At 43.2% G+C, this 20,704-nt stretch overlaps 1 protein-coding gene across 5 annotated transcripts in view; it reads right to left on the minus strand.

The window, feature by feature from the left end:
* The window catches only part of RGS6 (regulator of G protein signaling 6), a 293,786-nt gene that overhangs the window by 95,189 nt on the left and 177,893 nt on the right, over positions 1-20,704 (minus strand). For all 5 annotated transcript variants that reach the window (XM_076344752.1, XM_076344748.1, XM_076344750.1 and 2 more), the window contains one exon: positions 11,917-12,016. In XM_076344752.1, the coding sequence (XP_076200867.1) occupies positions 11,917-12,016 (100 nt within the window). The remainder of the gene's footprint in view (positions 1-11,916; positions 12,017-20,704) is intronic.

A 20,704-nucleotide genomic window follows, 5' to 3' on the forward strand; every position in this document is an offset into this window, starting at 1 on the left:
CAAGGTTGTCAGAGAGCTTCCCCCAGCACAGAGAGGTAGGAGCTCACTTGGCTTCATGTCTGTCCCCAGCTGACCCCCTCTGAGCCAGCACCTGGTCGTGGGGACTGAGGAGCTGGGAGGGGGATGCTCTCCCTGTGTGGTGCTGGCTATGGTAACCCCTCTGCCTCAAGCACCCCAGCTAACAGGCCCCTGCACCCCCAGAAAGTACTTGAGGAAAGAAAACTGGGGAATGTGGAGGAATCCGCAAAACCTGAACGCCGCTCTTGAGTTTATTTATGTTCACACACAGAACAAGCGTCTGCAGCCAAGTCCCAAGCCACTAATATAACACTAATTAAGAATGGCTCTATGAAAGCTAACTATAATCAGTCATAATATTACTTTCTTAAAATACAGCACTCTGCAAGAAGAAAGCTGTGGCTATATTTATTTTAATTTTTCCTTATGCTGTTCTCCACCATGGCAAAGAAATAAATTCCTTTGTGTTTTTAAATAAAAGTATCCAAATATAGAGGAATACACTCATGGATGTCTGCTCAGCTGTCTTGTACAAAAAAATCAGGGGAACCCACAGAGATCTTCAGTTATCTGAATGAGTGAGAAGGTCCCCACGGGACAGCCCATACAAATTAATGGGGAAGAAAAGTCTGCAAAGAAAGATTGTAACATGCCAGTGTGCTCTCTTACTGGTGCCAAGACATGAAATAATGTTTGTAGACTAGGTATGTTTCTTAACTTGATGCTCAAGGACCACTGCTGACAACAGGAGCAAAAAGCTGAATAGGGAACAAATGAGCAGTATGTCATTGACAGAGATGGTGCTGAGATATGCTAACATACTACATAAAAAGCAGAAACTCATTCCTTTGTTTATGTATCATGGATATGAACAAAGGCAACAGAGCACTTATCAGACCCTTTCTTTATGGGCATCTTCCTGTTGGGAATTTGCACCCAGTAGGCGAACAGATAACCTGAGCAGCCAGTGTGGTGCTCCACCTCTGAAGGGGAAGGTGGCTCTGGAGCAGGATCAGGGAGGTTACGTTACCCCCGCACTGGGCACTAGTGCAGCAGTTGATGGAAAACTTTAGACAGTTCTGGTGCTCACTGTTCAAAAAAGTTGTTAAAAACTTGGGAAAGGGTCCAGGGTAGAAGCACAAGAGGAATTAAAGGCCTGGAAAAAGTGCTTTGTAGTCAGATGCGCTTTCAGGGACTCAATTTGTTAACCTCACAAACAGAACGTGAAGTGGCTATTTCACTGCAGTGACTAAGCATCTTTTTGGGGAGAACAGCTATCTTCACTGTCAACCATAACACCAGGTTCAATACCAGAAGGCGATCTGGACAAAGTCAGACCAGAAACAAGGAACAACTTTTGAGCATATTACTACTTTTTTAAGGGTGACAGTAACTTTTTTTAAAGGTTACAGCAGATTTTATGCCAGGCATTTTTTAAATTGGATAGTCTCCTGTAAGGTCTACAGTCATAAAGAGGATTTGAGGCAGGGAAGCTGTATGTAAGCAGACCGAACCAAAGGACCACCACAACCTCTTGCTGCACCAGTCAGCACAATGGGCAAAGGTGTCCATCCCTCCTCTGCCCACCCAGGGTCAGCCCGGGAACGTGCGCTGCACTTAACAACAGTTCAAGGACACACAAGACTTGTGAGCCTTTACACTTGTGTTATTTATCGCTGGGCACATGGCTGCAGTGTCTAAGCTGATTCCTGTCAGCTCCCACTGGGCACAACACAGTGCCCAGACACACCAAACTTGTGGCAAAAGAAGTTTCTGAAATCAGTAAACAAAGGCGTACTGACAAGCTCATTTTGAAAGTATTTTTGTTGTCTTTTTGGTTGGTTTTGTGGGTTTTTTTTGTTGGGTGGGGGGGGGGGGGTTGTTTGGTGTTTTTTGGTTTTTTTTGGTTTTTTTTTTTTTTTTTTACAGTTTCAAGTTATGTTTTTTCAACTTCTAGGCATGTATCATCTCCAAGTACATCTTGTAGCTCTCCAAGAAAGCAAGCCACTGTGTCAAGGACCCAACACTCTTTGGAGCTCTAAAATCAGCTCTTCCTACTTAAAAAAGAAAAATCCATAATGCAGCATCCATGTAGCAATGATGTAAATGATGAATTAAAAAAAAATGCTACAATGCAAAACTATAAATCACGTTTTAAAAAATCTAGTCTTCCAATTCTGTTTTTTTCTACTTGACAAAAGAAATAAACTTTGATAAAGATGCCACTGTCCAATTCATTAGTTTCAGCAACGACAGCCTTGACTAGCCTTGTGATCGAAATTTTATCAGAATACAGTAACCTTTATTTCTTTTCCGTGGCTACTACAGTTCCCTTAGAAAGCTCACCTGTCATTGTGTCTCTGGTAGGAGAAAAACAAACAGCATTCAACAAAGTAACACTGGATGAGTTAAATATCTCATTTTCTAAAAGTGTGGTTTTCAGTCAAACCTATTCAGAAAATAGGAACAAAATTTACTGAATACTTAAGGCCAAAGGTAAAATATAAAAAAAGAAACACTCATCAGAAATTACTCACTCAGGTGAATTTGACAATGATTTTGGCATCAACCAGCAAACAACCAAGTTTAAAAAGAAACCAAGAAAAAAAGACGCAATCCTATCCACAATAAAAATAGGTACAAAAATAACAGAATAAGACTTTCTATGCAATACAACACAAAACCCTACAACAATTGGATGTAAAGCCTTCCACTGCTATAGACATATCAGTCTATGGTTTGGTTTTTTTTCTCCTGTGAGTATAATTAGCATTTGACATTAACTGACTTCTCAAAGTTTCTTGCATGTTTTATTACTCATTGCTAGGTAAGAGTTAATCTGCAATCCTGGCCATATTGTGGAAGTATCTGCATGGAGAAAATTCTTATTGTGCAAGTGACCCTGTAATGGAGTAGAATCCTAAGACTCTCTTCTTGCAAAGCATGCAGCCATCAAATAGGAATTAACTAAACAAAGACCTAATTGCTTAGTTTTATTTCTCTGCAGGACCAAAATATAATTTTCTTCCCTGCATGTGGTAGTGAATCATACATCAAAAATATCCAAGCTCATCAATTCACACCATACTCAAAACAAATCCATGGGAAACCAGCATGCAATTTTGAGAGATTTATCCACACAGAAAAAAAAGTTAAAGAAAACATGCAAATGTGTATTATTTATAATGATGGATATATACGGAATGCCTAAAAGCTTTTTTGTTTTCCTGTTTGCCATTTCTGGTAGAAGATTCTAAAGCCAAATCTATGGCGCTCCCAGGTGCTATGTAGTGCAAATACATAACAGACCAAAGAGCTGAGTATTTCTACTGGAACAGGCAGAATAAAACAAGTTATTCGTCAACCATTCAGGGTATCCACACAGACCAGGTAATACAGTTTGTCCACTCTAGCACTATGCCAACCCCCTTCAGCTACAGCATCTTCTGGAGACTTATCCTAACTGTCCCCAGTGTAGCTTTTAGCAACAGTGATTTCTGACTGGTGCGCTATCTATGGCTAGTAGAAATAAGCTGGTGCACTATGTAATTCTTTGTACTATTTAAAGTAAAAAACCAAAACCAACCCTTCCTTTTCACCCCACCCCCAACAGTTACATTAATGGTAACTTCAATGTTGTAACTGAAATATAGCCTACATAGAAGAATCATTCACCTATCAAACCTAATGTATGTGTAAAAGAATAGAAAATTATTCACGAGACGGGATTTACAGTTACTAAAGTTAACTTCTGCATTTCATTACAACACCACATTGATTAAAGTCAAGAAATTTAAACTCCAGAACAAACTGTTGTGTTTTGCAATGAGCCCTTTAATTAAAATGCAAGTAAGAATCTGCTCAATAAATAATATCCTGAAAATTACTTTGACTAAAAAAGCCAAAGAATGATAGATAAGAATGAACAGAATATATGCATGGCATAATGAGGCAGATATATTCACTGAATAATGAGAGTGGTTTATTTTTCTAACGGCTGGAATGGCATCAAATTAAAGCAACAGATTCAAAGTAATGGTTGCCAAAGTACACTCAAAGATATGCTCCTTCACACTGCTATTGATTACCATTGGGCACTTAAATATCATTGCTTTTGCAGTACCTCAAGGTAAAAATGGCTTGTCTAAGGGTCAGATCTCCACATACGCCTCGGTGGGTATATGGCTTCTCAGGCACAACGGGAGCAAAGCTGCTCCGCTGTGTATTTGAAGCTTAGCAGCCCACAGGAGTGTTGTAGGCAGGACAGAAACAAAGCAAGAGGTGTGAAAAAACAAAACTGTGTTGGTAGATCCTTCACCACGCAACTCCCAGGTTGCTATGAAGTGAAGACAGGAGAGGTGAAGTATTGCAGCTCGAGTGCAGTCTGCTCAACGCTCACATCCAAAAATCAAAGCCACGCAGTACTTATAATTAATCTCTGCTCTTTTGCTGTGTCATTCAGATCTGGAAACAAACTTTTGTAATAATGCTGCGCTTTTGAAGATAGCAAGATGAATGCAGAAAAGCATTAATCATTCATTCCTATGAATTTCTACAGGCATTGAAATATTGTTGGCTTTTCTTTTTAATGCTTTATTCATTAGCCACAATATTCCATCAGCTAAATGCTGTGTTTCAGAATAAAACTGCAGTCAGCAACAAGAATGCCCTTAATATGTAACATTTTTTGTTATTGTGGCTGAATTACCAATTCATCTAAACACTGGAGTTCAGCAGGTAATTTATCATCAAATCTGTCTCTATTCCAGCTTTTAGTCTCAACTGAAAGACTGAAAAGGCCTAAAAGCAATTATTGGGGGGGGGGGGAATTAAACCATTTTTAATAGACCTGCTTTGTTCCAGGCTCACAGCTTTCATTTGATGTCTTCCAGCCCAGTAATTTTTATGCTCATGTTCTTCAATAAGAGAAATTATAATTTTGTGTTGTTTAACTTCTGCCCAGGTGGCTGGAAGGTCTTCTTGGTTTTACTTTCCCTTTTGACAACATCTCTGGAGACTAGGAAGAGCAGACAAGTCACTGCAGAAAGATAAAGCTGGACCATTTGGTGATTTTTCATTGTACTTTTATTGCCCACAGGAATATTCATGTAGCATGATTATTTAAGTTTCTGGTTTATCATAGCTTCACTTGACGGATGCAGAGATTTAAATCTAGCAAGGACAAGTAGGACCAGGAAGGACCTTCACAATTCTAATATAAGGAAATTAAATTCCTCATGATATTCTGTAATATTTGGGCTGGGTTCATGCCACACAGCTAGGAAGGACCACACTGTGGAACAAGCTGCACACGAAAAGCACCACACAAACTACAGTTGAGCTGGGAAAGCACAGTACAACCACAGCACAGCTTGTGATGAAGGTGAAAAGCTGCACGAACTGAACTATAGCTTGGTTGCGGCAGAGGGCAGTGATACACAAACACTAGCAGTCCCGATTCTGCATAGCACCTACAAATGCAGAAGCCTGTCCTTGTTTATTTCTAGCGTACAACACTTACCACTCTTAGGCTTATTCTTAAGAAAAATTGCACACTCTTTACGTGCATTTAAGTGTACACATGTGCAGATGCACAGAGAGATATATTGAATATTCACTGTTTAAAAATATTAATTCTGGTTGCATTCTCTTATTTCTTTGACAACCATATCCTGTTCAATTAATCTACTATCCCTCTCGTCCTCTGAAAATCAAATCCTTTAAACTTTTGCTTCACAAAGTTTGTTGACTTGCATCTTAACAACAGGCAAAGAATTGCTACACTTCAAAGAGCTGATTTGCATCTTTCCCTCCCCATCCCTCTCACCCTTTGAAAGGCAGGAAGCTGGATGCAGTTAAAGAGAAAAAGGGAGGGAAGAGGGACCTGTGGATGAAGACAGCACAACTCCTTGGCTCCTTAACTGGGTTAATTTGTCTCCTGGCATAGGAATAGAGAACTTAAGAGAAAGCTACAGGGAAAAAAAAAATTGCAAGGCATGCGCTACTCGTGTAATAGCTGACATGTCTAATGCTATGTGATTCACAGCAGCTTTGAAATACTAGATTAAAAGGTGTAACAATCTTCTTATTGAAGGAAGGATAGATTACATTTCCATTGGGTGCAATTTGAAGAAGAGATGCATAAAAGAAGAAAATACAAGTTGTGATGAACAAGCCCAGTCTTGACTTGAATTAGTTTAAATGCAACTTGCTCAGAGCAATTGATTTTTGATGAGAAATAAATGGATTTGTATGCTCGACCAGTGTTTGCAAGCCAGGTTCCACCACGCAATTGCACAACTGTTGAATTTACTGTGTAGCATCTGCTGTACATAAATGTGGAAAACCATCAGAAATGATACAGTACTATATATGTATATATAAATATATATCAGTTTTAACTCATGAGCATGTTCTTTGTATCATTTACAAATCAGTAAACACCCAAAATTAGTTTGGATATTATTTAGGTTTTGGCAAAGGGTTTTTTTTTTTCTTGTTTTGCTTGTTCTAACTAAATAGGCTCATTCATGTTTAGCAAAAGAGTGAACTTGGTTTAGATTTGGGACTATCTACATCTACTAAACCTTGCCTGAAACCAAGTCAGTACCACATTTCAAGTCTCCTGTTTCTCAAAGCAAAACTGCAGAGGAAAGACAAAATAAAAATAAAAAAAAAGATCGACCTGGGCTAGAAGTTCAGACCCAGACACTAATTTTGACAAATGTTTCGGCTATTCAGGTTCAGAGACTGGTTCTGTCCCAGATGTAGGCATGAGTGGTTTAGATCCAGAATGAAACTACCCAAACACTCAGGCAGATCTGTATCAGGCTCAGTCCTCCACTTAAGGCCCTAAGGTCAGGTGATGCAAGGAGCTGGACGGACAGCCCAGGGGAAGCCAAATCCATTTGCAGCCAGCTTATGGAGTTTTTTGGTCCCAGTGAAAGTAGTTTCTGTAAGGCACCAAGGCAAGTTCTACCCTGAAAAAAAAAGCATTAAGAAAGTGAACATTGTGTCAAAGCACTCAGCCTCAGAGCCTGCTCTCCGAGCCCTGCTAGGCGATGGGTGCTGGGTCTCATCAGCATTGCCAGTCCTGGTCCTCCTCCCCACACCACAAACTCTTCTTTCTACAGTTTCTCTGAACAGGGACCTTTCAAACCCTGGAGACGAGGAACTCGCTCTTCTCCCTTGTGCCTCTGGCTGCCACATCTGGATGAGAGATGTGTTTGAACTCCTCTGAAGGGAAAAGGCTATGAATACCCTCTGATTGGCATCAGAGGAACTCATTTCACAATGAGTGTACGAAGTCCTCCAGCAGAACTTGTCTGTCCTGAACTACTCCGTCAGGGAACACTATCAATAATAAAGTCTCTCCTCTTTCCCAACACTATGGGATTTCCATGGTCCAGCCAAATGCATTTTCTCTGAGCGCGTGATATTCTGATGTATTCTGGGACAACTCCATAGGCATTTGCCAAGACACATGCTGGCTTCTTCAGACATAGCAGTTTAAACTTGGTTTAGACCAAGTTTAATGACCAAGTAATGACAGGCCATCTGGCACATTTCAGTAATACTGGCACTTTCTGCTCAGAGAGGTCTGGGACTTAAGACAGACATGGCAGGTCAGGAGTGAAATGCATTGGCAGGGCTTCGTGCATGAAGCTTGCATGGCAGCACTTAACCCAAGCCAGTACAGCTGGGACATCACCCATCAATCTGTTCACAGCCACACAGGCAGCTTTGGGAGCAGAGCAAGACGACAAGTGAGCGTTGGGGTAAGGGTCAGGAGCAGTGAGTGAGTGAGGTGCCAGCTAGGGGACTGCTACTTGAAGAAGGAGGTATCACTCAAAACGGAGCTGTGGGGACAGGCCTGCTTGAAGTCAGGGGGTTATGGGTCAGGAAGAAGTTGTATCAACACTTCGTGGGAGGAGGGCAGAACGGTGCAAGGCTTGTAGACTGCACGTCTCCCTTGGGTTGCAGTAGCAAAGATGCTGGTACAGAGGATCAGACAGTACACAGGACCAGGAGAAATCTGGAATGAGGTTGTAGGCAGATTGGAGAGCATGAAGGAGGCTTTTTGCACTGGGAAGTTCAGCTGTTGCAGCACTGACTTCTTCCTGACTTGTTTCAGCAATGTTGTCTAGGGCCAAGTCTGAATCAGGAGAAAAAAGGATATGCATTTGGTCCTTCTACCAAACAGGAGGTTAGTTTTAAGATGCAATTGTACAGAAATCAAAAAGAAGATTAGAAAGCCAGGTGTTTGTTGCTGGTTAGTATAATGAGATGTTCTTACAACAGTCTGATGACTGGGAAAACAGAGAATTGCCGATTCATTTGCAGAAACAAAATCATTACTGAGGAAACTGTTTTCTCACTAAAAGAGAAATGTGAAACTTTGTTTATTGCAGCAACTGCCATCATGGACATTGGCTGACGACCCGGTCCCAGACCGGCATGGATCACAGCACTAGTCAATACCTGCCCTCCATCATTTTTTCCCTTCCATTCGTCCATGTCAGTGCTGTACTCAACTTACTGTTGGACAATCTCTGTCAGATACGTACACACAGATGCCACATGGACTGGTTTCATCTAACTTTCATTCTCTGTGGCTTGCCTGTAAAAGTGAAGACTTAACCGAGAAGATAACGGTGTGTTGTGTTGTCCTCCTTTGACTGACCTACTTTGAGCCAAAAGCCAGGGAAGAAGATACACAAATCTACTTCTAATGCAGATTAAAAAGTGCCTTTGGCACAGCATCCCCCCACAGACTCATCACACATTCAAAAAAGGTTTTTTCATCCCTTTCCTGTTGTGGAGAGGGGACCATTAATGATAACTCCCTGAGGCTCCTTCTCCTCATGTTACACAATGCCTCATTCACAACTTAGGCATCAGGACAGATGAAAGCAAAACAGAGATGAGCAGTTCTTTCCCTGGTATTCAAACTTTAAATCCAACACCCACTTTGCTGTACTATAAACAGAGCTGCCTGTTCAGAGCACCGAGACACTGCTGTAATGTTTCTTTTTCTTTAAGATTTTACATTTCTCCTGTGAGAAGCAATTACAATAGAAGTGTCAAGCAAAAATAAACTGTTAATCACAGTCACTGTGAGCCTGCCAAGTAAGTCACGTCTCACTGTCGCTGTTCCATTTTTCAGGTAGAAATAAAAAGTGTGTGAGAATGCTAGAGTATAGAAATTAAGTTCTTCCCAAGAGGGGGCCCAAAGTTTCTGACAGCTCTTCTCTTGTGTTCATGACATTGAGTGGAATTAGACAAGCACTAAAATTGAGTGTCCAATGATCATAAGAAAAATTCAGGTTAGAAGGATTCTCTGGAGGTCATCTAGTCCAACCTCCATCCAAAGCAAGGCCAGAGGCAGAGTTAGGTCAGATTGCCCAGGTCAGCTGTGCTCAGGGGTTTTTCTGAACAGCTCCAGAATGCTGGTTCCACCACATCTCCAGGCTACCGGGCCCATGCTCAGCCACTCTGACCACAAACAACTTACTTTCTGTATCTAGTTGGGATTTCTTTTCCTGCAACTTGCGTACGTTGTCTTTTGTGCTTCCACCATGCACTCCTCAGAAGGGTCTGACCCTGTCTTCTCTATAGCCTCTCATTCCCTTCAGCTTTACCGTCTCCAGACTGAACAAACCCAGTGTCCTCAGCTTCAACTCAAACATAGGTGCTCCTGCCTCTTCAAGTGCTCCAGCTCTTTACTCGTCTATCACAAGTACTGAAACCATATACAAATTTCTTTTGGTTTTGGTCTATATTGGCAGGTCTATGCGTCTGAAAGGAGAAATGAGAAATGGAGAAAACTTTGGGCACTCATCTGAGCCATTATTTTCCCATCCTTTTCAAACTCAGAGGCTTCATGCACTGCCCAGTGCGTCACAAGGGAGCTGCCGTCAAATCACCTGAAGGGAATGGTACTGAGCTTGTCCCCCTCCAAATCTGAGAATTTTCTGTGAGCTCTGGAGGGAGGTTTTGTTCTTATTTTATCTTCATCTCTTCACTATTCCCTGTGCTGTGAAAAATCAACCATTTCAAGGTGATGCAGTTGCAGCTGCTCTTCCAGAACAGCAGAGTGCGAGGGGGCAGTTTCCAGCGTGCCAGCGCTGCCAACCAGGGTGGTACCTAAGGATCAGTATAATCAGTTTAAAGATGCTGTGAGGTCTCCCATTTCCTTTTTTCTTTGAGTAACAGGTGGCGGCTTGACGACTAGGTCAATTGCTTAATCAGTGCTATGAATATTAACAGGAATATCAGATATCTGTTTTAGTTGAATAAATCTTAAGACATCCAGTTTGTGTTTGCGGGCTTGAGCTCATGGAATGGGTTTTAAATCAGATAAATGGTTGTTTTACCTTCAAGAACAGTTAGCTCATACCTGCTCCAGCCATAACCTGCAATTTAGTAACACAATTTTCACGTCTTGTTCTAGATTCAGGTTTCTTTTCCACAGTAAAACGCTAATCCTGCTACTGCCAGTTACACCGAGTCACCACCCTGAAATCAATTTCAGACAGAACAGCCTGTTGCTCAATAAAAAGGGATTAACTGGATTGAGCCTTATTTAAGCAAAAACTTCATTCCAAGTTCCATATTCCCTGCCTATTCCCAAGAACTCTGCAAATTTGTATTCCATCCCTGTAGCTTAAGTTGGACATTTCTGATACAAGGATATCAAATCACACTCCTGAAGCAATCAACATAACCTCAAACTCTGCTCAATCCAACCATTTTCACAGTAAAGATATTTGTGAAGTACTTCAGCTCCGATATGCTCCATTGCAGGGAACCCCCTTTGCAATGGTTTGACATCAGCTGCATTGCCAGCATCCCTATTGACTAGAGATATTTCCCCATTATTTTACAACAGTATGCAGTCCCCAAGAGCAAGAAAGGTCCCTTTGAACTGCCAGTCTTCTATCAGTTATTGGTGTGCTGCCTATATGTAACAATGCAACTTTTGCATTTTTAGTGATGATCTGAATTTCACTGCAGCAAAGTTGCAGCCACAGAGAAGGAAGCCCTTCACTTTTCAGAACAGAAGGGGAAACTTCCCTAAACAGACTCATCAGTGTGTGTACCTGGTCTGATTTGGAAAGAGACTCTGCAGGACAGATAAAACCATATTTACTTTGCAGAGATAAACAACATCATAAATCATAAGTCACAGAAGTAGTTAGGTATCTCCTAATGGACAACAGTCTACTGGTAGAGAGAGGGAAAACAGTAGTTTTGTGCCACCGTAGTGAATACTGCTATAGAGTTAGTGAAAGCAGGTACCAGAAACCCAAGTACAAATCCTCCAAGCAATTTACATCACCCTGAATAAACTCATCATCTATCAAGTTCTTTTTTGTTGCACTGGAAGATATTCTGTCTGGAAATACGGGTAGGAACGGTTTTGTACTCTGACTCCCAGTTCCCGTACCATTCACGCTTTTGTACATATAGCTTTAATAAAACAGCATACATGCATAAAAGGTATTTCACATTCCTCTACCTGTCACAGCAGTGTGATAAGAGTATCTGGGTATGAGTGAGAAAACATTGTTTCAGCTTTCTTTCCCGAGTTCTTCCCCAAGATCTTCCTGCTCCCATCACGGGGAATGATTCTGCCTGGTTATACCATAATAGCCACAAAAGCTATGTAACATTTTAAAATATAACTCACCCCAAAGAAATATAAATGCTTGCCTAAACAGAATTAAGAAATCTTGGTTCAATACTTCACCTCATAACAACGACGTGCAGAAAAAATAAGCAGATGGGGCATTTTTTTTTCTTTCATTCTTTCTTTTTTGTGGCTTTAGCAATATGTTTGCTTAGAGCCAGTGAGGAACAGCTCGCGCTCTCTTCCCTGCTAACCGGGGTCCTTACCGGTGACGACGCTGGGGATTTTGGACAGAAAGCTCTTGACAGTGCGGATGGGAACTCCACCTGTTTTGTCATCCTGCATTCTCGTAATGATGTCTTCAATCTGTCAAAAGGAAGGAGAGACTTAGTGGTTTATGCAAAACGGTGACTTACGTTTGTGTAACGTGAGTGCTTTGGAGCCCTGCTGGTAGGATAGGCTTCAAATGTACCATGTGTGTTACTGCACAAACACACACCTAGAGACACGGCTACCACCTCCCAAATTTAAACCCTGAGACTAGAAACCATGAGACAACATAGACCTGCTTAAGAGATGGTGGTCTGAGCATACTGACAGTCCTACTGCAATCATGCTTTTTTGCTGACCGGGTATGACAGCAACGTGTTGTTTGGCCCACATGTGAATTAGGTTAGAGCTATACTGCGACAAGCTTAAGGCGCTTCCCGTCCAGTCCAGTTTCCCCCCTTCTCCCATATTCATTTGAATCCCTGATACTGTGACCTTGGGAGGGCTTTCATTTTCCAAAGGCTCCCAGACATTGCCAGTGACCTACAGCTTGAGAAAAGCATAAGACAGAACAACCGCAGGGTGATTTCCCCGTGCCTCATGCTGTGGGCAGGGATGGTATGTGTCCATGGTCACTGTATGAAGTGCACAACCAAAAAGTAAAATTACGATAGAGAAAAACTGGTTAGATTTTCACAGCCAAGTTAACTTTTACTTCACAAGCACATAATCCATCATATACAGGAAAATATACAATCATCTCCAAAAGCCATGGCAATCTGATTACTGGGGAAAGGAGCTTAATCCTCCTCCCATTCACTCTAACACAGGAAGGGATTTTTGCTCCTTTTGAGGCTACTCCCCCTGTATTTACTTGAAGGCAACGCCAGGGAGAACAAAAAGCTGAACATAAGCACAGTGCAGAAATTCGGTATCTCCAAAAACTCTCTTCTTTCAAGTTAATAAGGTCTCAGAAGCCCAACAAAAATAAACCCAAAGCTGTTGGCTCTGTTAGCTCGAGTGGTTGACAGCACAGCCCCTACCTGCTGGTGACAGGAGGCCAAGGCCAACAGCAGCCAGACAGGGAGCACAGCTCTGATTTTACCTAAAGATTTTTTCCTCGCAGATGCTACAAAACACAACCTCAGCAGAGAGGTTACGTGGTGGGAGCATGGCCCCTCTCTCTCCTAAAGGCAGCCCGAGAGCTCAACCAGCTCTTTTCAACTCTGGAAAGCTGGCTTCATTTAGATGTGCAAGTGAGTTTCTTTCACAGACTTAACACCTACCTTTCAAAACAAGTTTAATTTGTCTAACCTCCTCGGGAAGACTTGGATCTCCCTGCCAACTTCAGACACTGAATTTGATCACTGCGTTTTTTAACCTCAAGGCTATCACTTAACTGAACTGTTCGCACCTTGTTTATACATTATTTTTAAGTTAACACATGCCCTGAACAAATTCTCAGCGGGAATGAAGTCACAAAGATGAAAATATCCTGAGATATTCAACAGATTACAGGAGGGTTGGATACCTACAGTTAATTTGTGATAGAATAATGCTATTCTTCCCCAACCCAAACACTATGAAAATTAATACCACCTTTTCCCCTTTACCTGAACTTTTTGCAAGGTTATTTGCTGATCAAAACAGTTTCTTCCAGTCCGAGGATACCTGAGGAGTAACTGCTCTTCTCAGGCTGGACAAGAAGCATTTCACAGCACCCCGTGGTGTTGAGGGGCCTGGCAGCATTGCTCATCGTGAGCCCAGACCTACGAGGATACAGTGCTCCGATGTCAGACCTGCCGGGGGGACAGTATGGCTCAGTTGCCTGTGAAGGGTGGACCAAGAAGGTCAGCCAGACTAAGAACCACTTCAACAAGGCAATGAAAAAGCCTCTCTGGGACCAACTAGTTATGTGCCTTCATCCGTGTGCACTTGTAGCTGGCATCAGAAAGAGATTTTTCCATGCATACTAGGAGGAAACTACTCTGGAAGGTCTTGCGAGTCCCATGTCTCCAGGAACACTTAAGGGCTTTAAAAACCACAAGCATAATTTTTGGTAAAACTGTTGTTTTCTCTTTTTCTATTTCAATGAAACGTTCAGAATGAAAAATGAGTGAAAATAATTGTTTTGATGCAGGAAAATAAACTTCTTATTCTTTTGTTCACTGTAAGCTAAAGGAACACCAGACATGCTTTATGTCATTACCACCCCAAGAAAAGTTCCATTTCAAGCAAAATAAACCTTTAACTATCTTGAAAGCAAAATATATTGTTTTTACCTAAGCTATCCCCATTTCAAGCAATCAAGCAGGCACTGGTGTCTCAAATGGGGCCGTTAATTTGGGTTTCAGTCACAATTACAAAAGCCTACTGAAATTTTAAATCAAAATAAACAAAACTGCCCTAGAGAGAACTCCTTCCCAAAAGGCTCCTTCTTCCTCTTGTCTTCCAGCGTGACGACTGGCACTTTCTGCTCTCCTTATTTCTGAGCGTTGGATGTTTCTTCTTCCTTCCCTTTCTACTCAGATGCCACGTCTCCTTCCTTCCCTGTCCTCTCATCTGATCCAGACATGACTACATCTGTCATCCTCCTACAGCATGCCAGCATTTGCAGACTGCTGCCCGAGAGCCCGCAGTGTTACAGCTTCTGGTTGTACATAGTCTTTCCATTCCCAACATGCTTTCCTTGTGCTCTCTAGCAAATTTCTGCACTGCTCAAAGGGGACAGCATAGCCTACTCAAAGAAACACTGATGATAATTATAACTTCAAGAAAGGATAAAATGAAGTTTTAAATAAAATATTAAAAAACTATATTTAGCAACCTATGTCAAGTTTTTGTTCAGTCCACTACAAAGAAGATCTGACCCTTTGTACCAGCCTTTGTGTTCTGCATCCATTCAACGTTTGCAGATATTACCAGCCTGGATCCAAATTCCTACGTAGCTATGGAAATGTTTCATGAAATAAGTGATACAGTGGCAAAGTGGCAAAAAGTTATTATTAGAGCTTCATGTGTGGAGAAAAGCAAAGAGGGAACATCAAGCGTGAAGGTCACTTTCATCAAAGCTTTTCATCTTAAGAGTTACCTAGACTCTTCACTGCTAATGATTCTCCCTTCAGTTTCTGCATTATTAAATATCCTTTAGGTTTCCCTATCTGGCAGACAGGGAATAAGAGTCCTTGGATAGTTCATTTCGTCAGGCTAGAAGGCAGGAACTAGTAAAAAGTAAGCGTTCCTCATATTTATCACTCCTAAATGAGCGAGCTTCGGTGAACTAACTTCTGCCCAACAAAAGTCATGGTAAGAACAGGCAATGTTTTTTTTCTATTATGGGGATCACTGCCGTTTCAATGTGGTCTGATTTTGCATCAGTAAAGGAAACTGTTACTCTTCCCTCTGAGTGGATTCTGGATCAGTATGTCCCTGAGAAAGCCAGAGCAATTTATGTATCTGCTGTCACTGTTAGCTACATGCTGTAATGTATGCCTAACAAACTAGATCTGCCTTTCCTCCTGACTGGTTGCTGACAACTCTGCTCCCTACATTTGTCCAGAATGATTTTATCTCATGTTACCCCACTTCTAATGCATTGAAAAGAGCTTTTGGCTTCAGGAGCACGTTATTAGTGGAGGTGGGACTCTACAGAAGGTAGTTTACGAGACTTTACCAACATACTCTGTTTCACAGAATGTGTTGGGGATTTAATACGTGTGGGATTTGCTGGTATTCCTTAGAATCATAGAATCATGGAATCATTGAGGTTGGAAAAGACCTCTAAGATCATCGAGTCCAACCATCGACCCAACACCACCACCCACTAAACCATGTCCTTAAGTGCCTCATCTACTCGTCTTTTAAATACCTCCAGGGATGGGGACTCAACCACTTCCCTGGGCAGCCTGTTCCAATGTTTAACCACTCTTTCAGTAAAGACATTTTTCCTCACGTCCAATCTAAACCTCCCCTGGCCCAACTTGAGGCCGTTTCCTCTCGTCCTATCGCTTGTTACTTGGGAGAAGAGACCGACACCCACCTCGCTACAACCTCCTTTCAGGTAGTTGTAGAGAGCGATGAGGTCTCCCCTCAGCCTCCTTTTCTCCAGGCTAAACAACCCCAGTGCCCTCAGCCGCTCCTCATAAGACTTGTTCTCCAGACCCCTCACCAGCCTCGTTGCCTTTCTCTGGACACGCTCCAGCACCTCGACATCCTTCTTGTAGTGAGGGGCCCAAAACTGAACACAGTATTTGAGGTGCGGCCTCACCAGTGCCGAGTACAGGGGCACGATCACTTCCCTACTCCTGCTGGCCACACTATTTCTGATACAGGCCAGGATGCCATTGGCCTTCTTGGCCGCCTGGGCACACTGCCGGCTCATGTTCAGCCGGCTGTCGACCAGCACCCCCAGGTCCTTTTCCGACAAGCAGCTTTCTAGCCACTCTTCCCCAAGCCTGTAGCGCTGCATGGGGTTGTTGTGGCCGAAGTGCAGGACCCGGCACTTGGCCTTGTTGAACCTCATACAATTGGCCTGGGCCCATCGATCCAGCCTGTCCAGGTCTCTCTGCAGAGCTTTCCTACCCTCAAGCAGATCAACGCTGCTGCCCAACTTGGTGTCATCTGCAAACTTACTGAGGGTGCACTCAATCCCCTCCTCCAGATCAGTGATAAAGATATTGAACAAGACCAGCCCCAAAACTGAGCGCTGGGGAACACCGCTCGTGACCGGCCACCAACTGGATGTAACTCCATTCACCACAACTCTCTGGGCCCGGCCGTCCAGCCAGTTTTTTACCCAGCGCAGAGTCCACCTGTCTAAGCCGTGAGCCGCCAGCTCATCTAGGAGAATGCTGTGGAATTAGACCTTCTTCTTTTCCACAATCAGCACTTTTGCTGGTCTAAGAAGGGTGAAGGCATGAAGTAGAAGACCTTGAATTTCTGTCAGACCTGAGTTGTCTATCACTGGGAGATGAGAATTCCCTTTTCTGAGGCAGGGGAAAATAACGTATTACATTTGTTGATGTGTTATAAAAAATAAGTCATCACAGCCTGGCAACTTTGGGTCAGTGCCACACAACATTCCTAGTGTTACCATTATAAGGTGGAAAACGACTCTCGACTTTGCAGTACGTTCTCCTTCTCCCAGCACCAAAATAAAGCAGGCACCCAGACCGCAGCACATTAGCGTGGACAGCCTGGCTGAGCCCTGGAAGCACCCCGCTCACAGTCAAGGCTGACCTTGGAGGCGACACGCTGAAGGAAGGGCAAGTAACACACGAAAAAGAAAAGCTAACAGCTCCCACGACCCCATGCCTGGACACCAACAACAGTTTACTGGAGCTACCCGGCTGAACGTGTTTAATTGCAACCGAGTGACTACCACGTAATGATGTCAAAGGCTACCACGGTCCCATTTTGCCAACCCATTTCTGTGAGCTAGTGAGGGAAACAGTGCCCTTTTCATATTCTAGCCTCCGAGTTAGCTGCACATACTCCCTCAGACCCTGCAGGAAAGGTCCTGCCGCCTATTTCTGAGTATTTCGGTACGCACCAGGTTCCTGTCTGATTACTCACAGCAGGTACCCTACTCTTGGGGATTCCTGTCACCAGCTAACCTGTGGCTGGAGAGTCTCTGAGCATCGCTCATCAGCACCAACATTAAACGTATAGGGTTGGATAGACAGCTCTGTGCAATGCCAAATCCTCTTCGCCCTGGCAGATGAGAGCTCTCATGAATATTGGTGGAGCTGGATGATAGTTGGAGGAAAGGATCAGTCTGTTGTCAGCTAGCATGATGGCAACAATTATAAATACATTTGATCTTTTACTCTTGACTGAAATTTAAGTTTAAAATAGACTGTTTCTCACGTTGCCAACCCCTACGGGTCCCATAACCACCTCTGACTAGCTCTCTGACACTACCAGCATGCCTGTGCCTTCTGCACCTGCTGACTCCTGCCATGCAGCCCCACGCACGCACAGACAAGGAAAGTTAATTTGACAAGATGTCTGAAGCCAACTTGCTTCACCAGCCCAGACAATTTCACTCTGCTCAAACACAGGAAGGGGAGGCTGGGGGTGGGGGGGGTGGGGGGAAGGGCTGACACACCTCCCTTCGGCACCCTCGAGGGAGAAAGGACAACCTTGCCTCTGAGACAGCGCTGGAAAGCAGCGGAGCAGCACCGCCAGAGAATTGCTGTGTGACCTTCAGCAAACGGCTTCATCTGTCTCTGTCCAAGTCTCCCCTCCTGTATAACGGAGATAATACTGAATCACACAGGGGCAGTGAAACTTAATTCAAAAGATGTCAGAGAAGGACTTGGAGTGCCTGGGATAGCAGATGCTACACGACTACGAAAGGTACACTCCCCATCTCTGACAACCTTCCACAATCCCAACAACGGCAACAAAACCAAAGCGCAGCAGAGCACCGACGCGTCAGCTGGCAGGGCCATTTGGCTGCTTCCCACGTGACTAACTTCTGACAACGGCTGAAGGCAGGGGCACCGATGGAACTTGTCCTCTTCCCGATGGAGCTTTTATCTCTGCTTCTTTTTAAATTTCAGAGCTTATTTCAGATAAAGGCAGAGTATACCACATAGCTCCCTCACGCTTGAGTGTGTTTCAGGGAAGAAAGAAAATAACAAGTATGTTCTTCAGATGTTTATTGGGACGGTGAAACAGAGCTAAAGCATGTTACCAGTTTCAAGGTGACATTATTAGCATTTATATTTCTCTATCGTGAATAGGAGGGTACCAGTGAAGGAACAGCTACCAAGGCACTCGTCGTGATTATTTGTATACTGCTGCTAATCTAGCTAGAGCTTCACAAAGTGAGTATCTAACTCAGCAAGTCATCACATGGAGGGACAGGTTTCACCACATCAATTGAATTAACCAAAATGATGCTTAGGGAAAAATTGTGACGCTTCTTATTCAGCTGCTGAGGTGCAACACCACAGTCTGCGGAGTACCAGGCAGCAGCTTTTTTGATCAGACCATGCCTCCCCTAACACAGCCTATGGTATCAGCTCTGCACGGTACCCCTGGCTCGGGCCTGGGCTGCATTATAAGAAAATGTAGTCACGGAAAATGGGAGCTGAAGCTATTCCCTTCAGGCAGTATACGCACAGTTGGAAAATAAGATTTAATATTCAGCAGAAAAACAAAGCTTAGCAAACTAATTCAGCAAGCAGAGATTCTCCAAATGAGCTGAACTAATGCAATTTTCTCCCTACCCAAAATCAAGCTTTTTAGCCCAGTGTCAACAGTTAGAAGCAAAAGACATCAATGTGTCAGTGTTATGCAAACTCAATTTTTCATTAAAAACATTTTGACAGACAAATCCCGATGAGCTCAAATTCTACATGAGCTGTAATTGCCTAAAAGAGGAGGCTATTTTGGCATGTTAGAAAGCTGTGTAGAATACTAAAAGTGAACTCTTATTTACTGATTGTGCAACTGTAATTACAGTAGCAAATGCTTGGGACTCTGTTGCATTTTACAGCATAACAGAAGTTTCTTGTGAACAGAGTGGTGCATTTTTTTTCCCCATGCTTTCTACAGTTATGGTAAAGATGTCACATATATGCATGTAATCAGCTTGAGAGATCTTACATCATTTAGAGCATGGCCGCTCTAATTAGAAACCTTCTCAGGTTAGCTGCAAATTAGACCAAATATTTACTTTGCTCCATAAGCAGAAGTGTTAAGCTTTTTATGGCTGTAGGAAAGTATCATAAATATCCAGTGAAGATGATGTGAATTTTAAATAAAGCACTCCAGTGGAAACCAAATGGCCATAGAATTATCACTGAGGTGTGATGCAAGTCACATTTTGGTGAAAGAAATTATACCATTACTGCCACGCAGTATGTACTGAATAGAGGTGGCTTTTGTGTGACTTACGAACGATGCAAACACATACACAAACCTATGCACAGATACACAGATTGTTTCAGCCAGGAAAACTGTGGCGTGGAATAATCTACAAATTGTTTCTCAGTGTGCAATCTGAATTGGTGGAACCACTTTGGGGAAAAAGGAAGAAGTTCAGTCCCTCTGTCCCCTAAACAATGCTGCTAAGGCAGCCACTGGTGCTGACAGCATCTGGGCTGCTGGTATCTTGTCAGCTAGGGACAGCACTGAGCCTCCCAGACCATTTTACACAGGTCACCAGTCACCTAGTACTAGCTGCTTCTGACCACGCCATCCTCAGCAAGATTTAAATGGATAATCCTGAAGTGCTCTGCAGTAACTATCTGCAGATAGAAGACTGAATCAAAACAAAGGAGCAGCATGGGTTGAATATGAAGGAATGAAGTTAGAACAGGAAATCTAGAGCTGCACTTATAGTAATATATTCACCACAGTCCCCTTATGTGAATAACCAAGAGGGGCTTGGGGGGAGCACGAAAGCACATGCTTTCTTTTGACGAGCTTGTATTGAAGTCACCAACTGCAGGGACTGACAGCATCCTGCTGCCTTGCTCCAGCCAGGGTCCGACGCACAAGTTGCCATGGAAACAGTAGAGATTTTCTTTTCTGTTGCGTCGCTGCACCGAATGTAAAACTACGCAGGTCTCCAGATTGCTCATACAGTGATGAATGAGAAGGCATGGAGCAGACATGCCTACCACAGCCCGCAAAGGGACTATTGTAGAAGGAGCAAACGCCATACATGATGCCGCAGAGCTCCTTTGTGTGCCCGCTCCCACGCGGGCATGCACATTTGGGCCCCTTGCCGCTCCCACTGCAGGCAGGGCAACAGGGTGAAGCCCGTTA

This window comes from Aptenodytes patagonicus, chromosome 7 (genome assembly GCF_965638725.1).
Source record: "Aptenodytes patagonicus chromosome 7, bAptPat1.pri.cur, whole genome shotgun sequence".
Taxonomy (NCBI): Eukaryota; Metazoa; Chordata; class Aves; order Sphenisciformes; family Spheniscidae; genus Aptenodytes; species Aptenodytes patagonicus.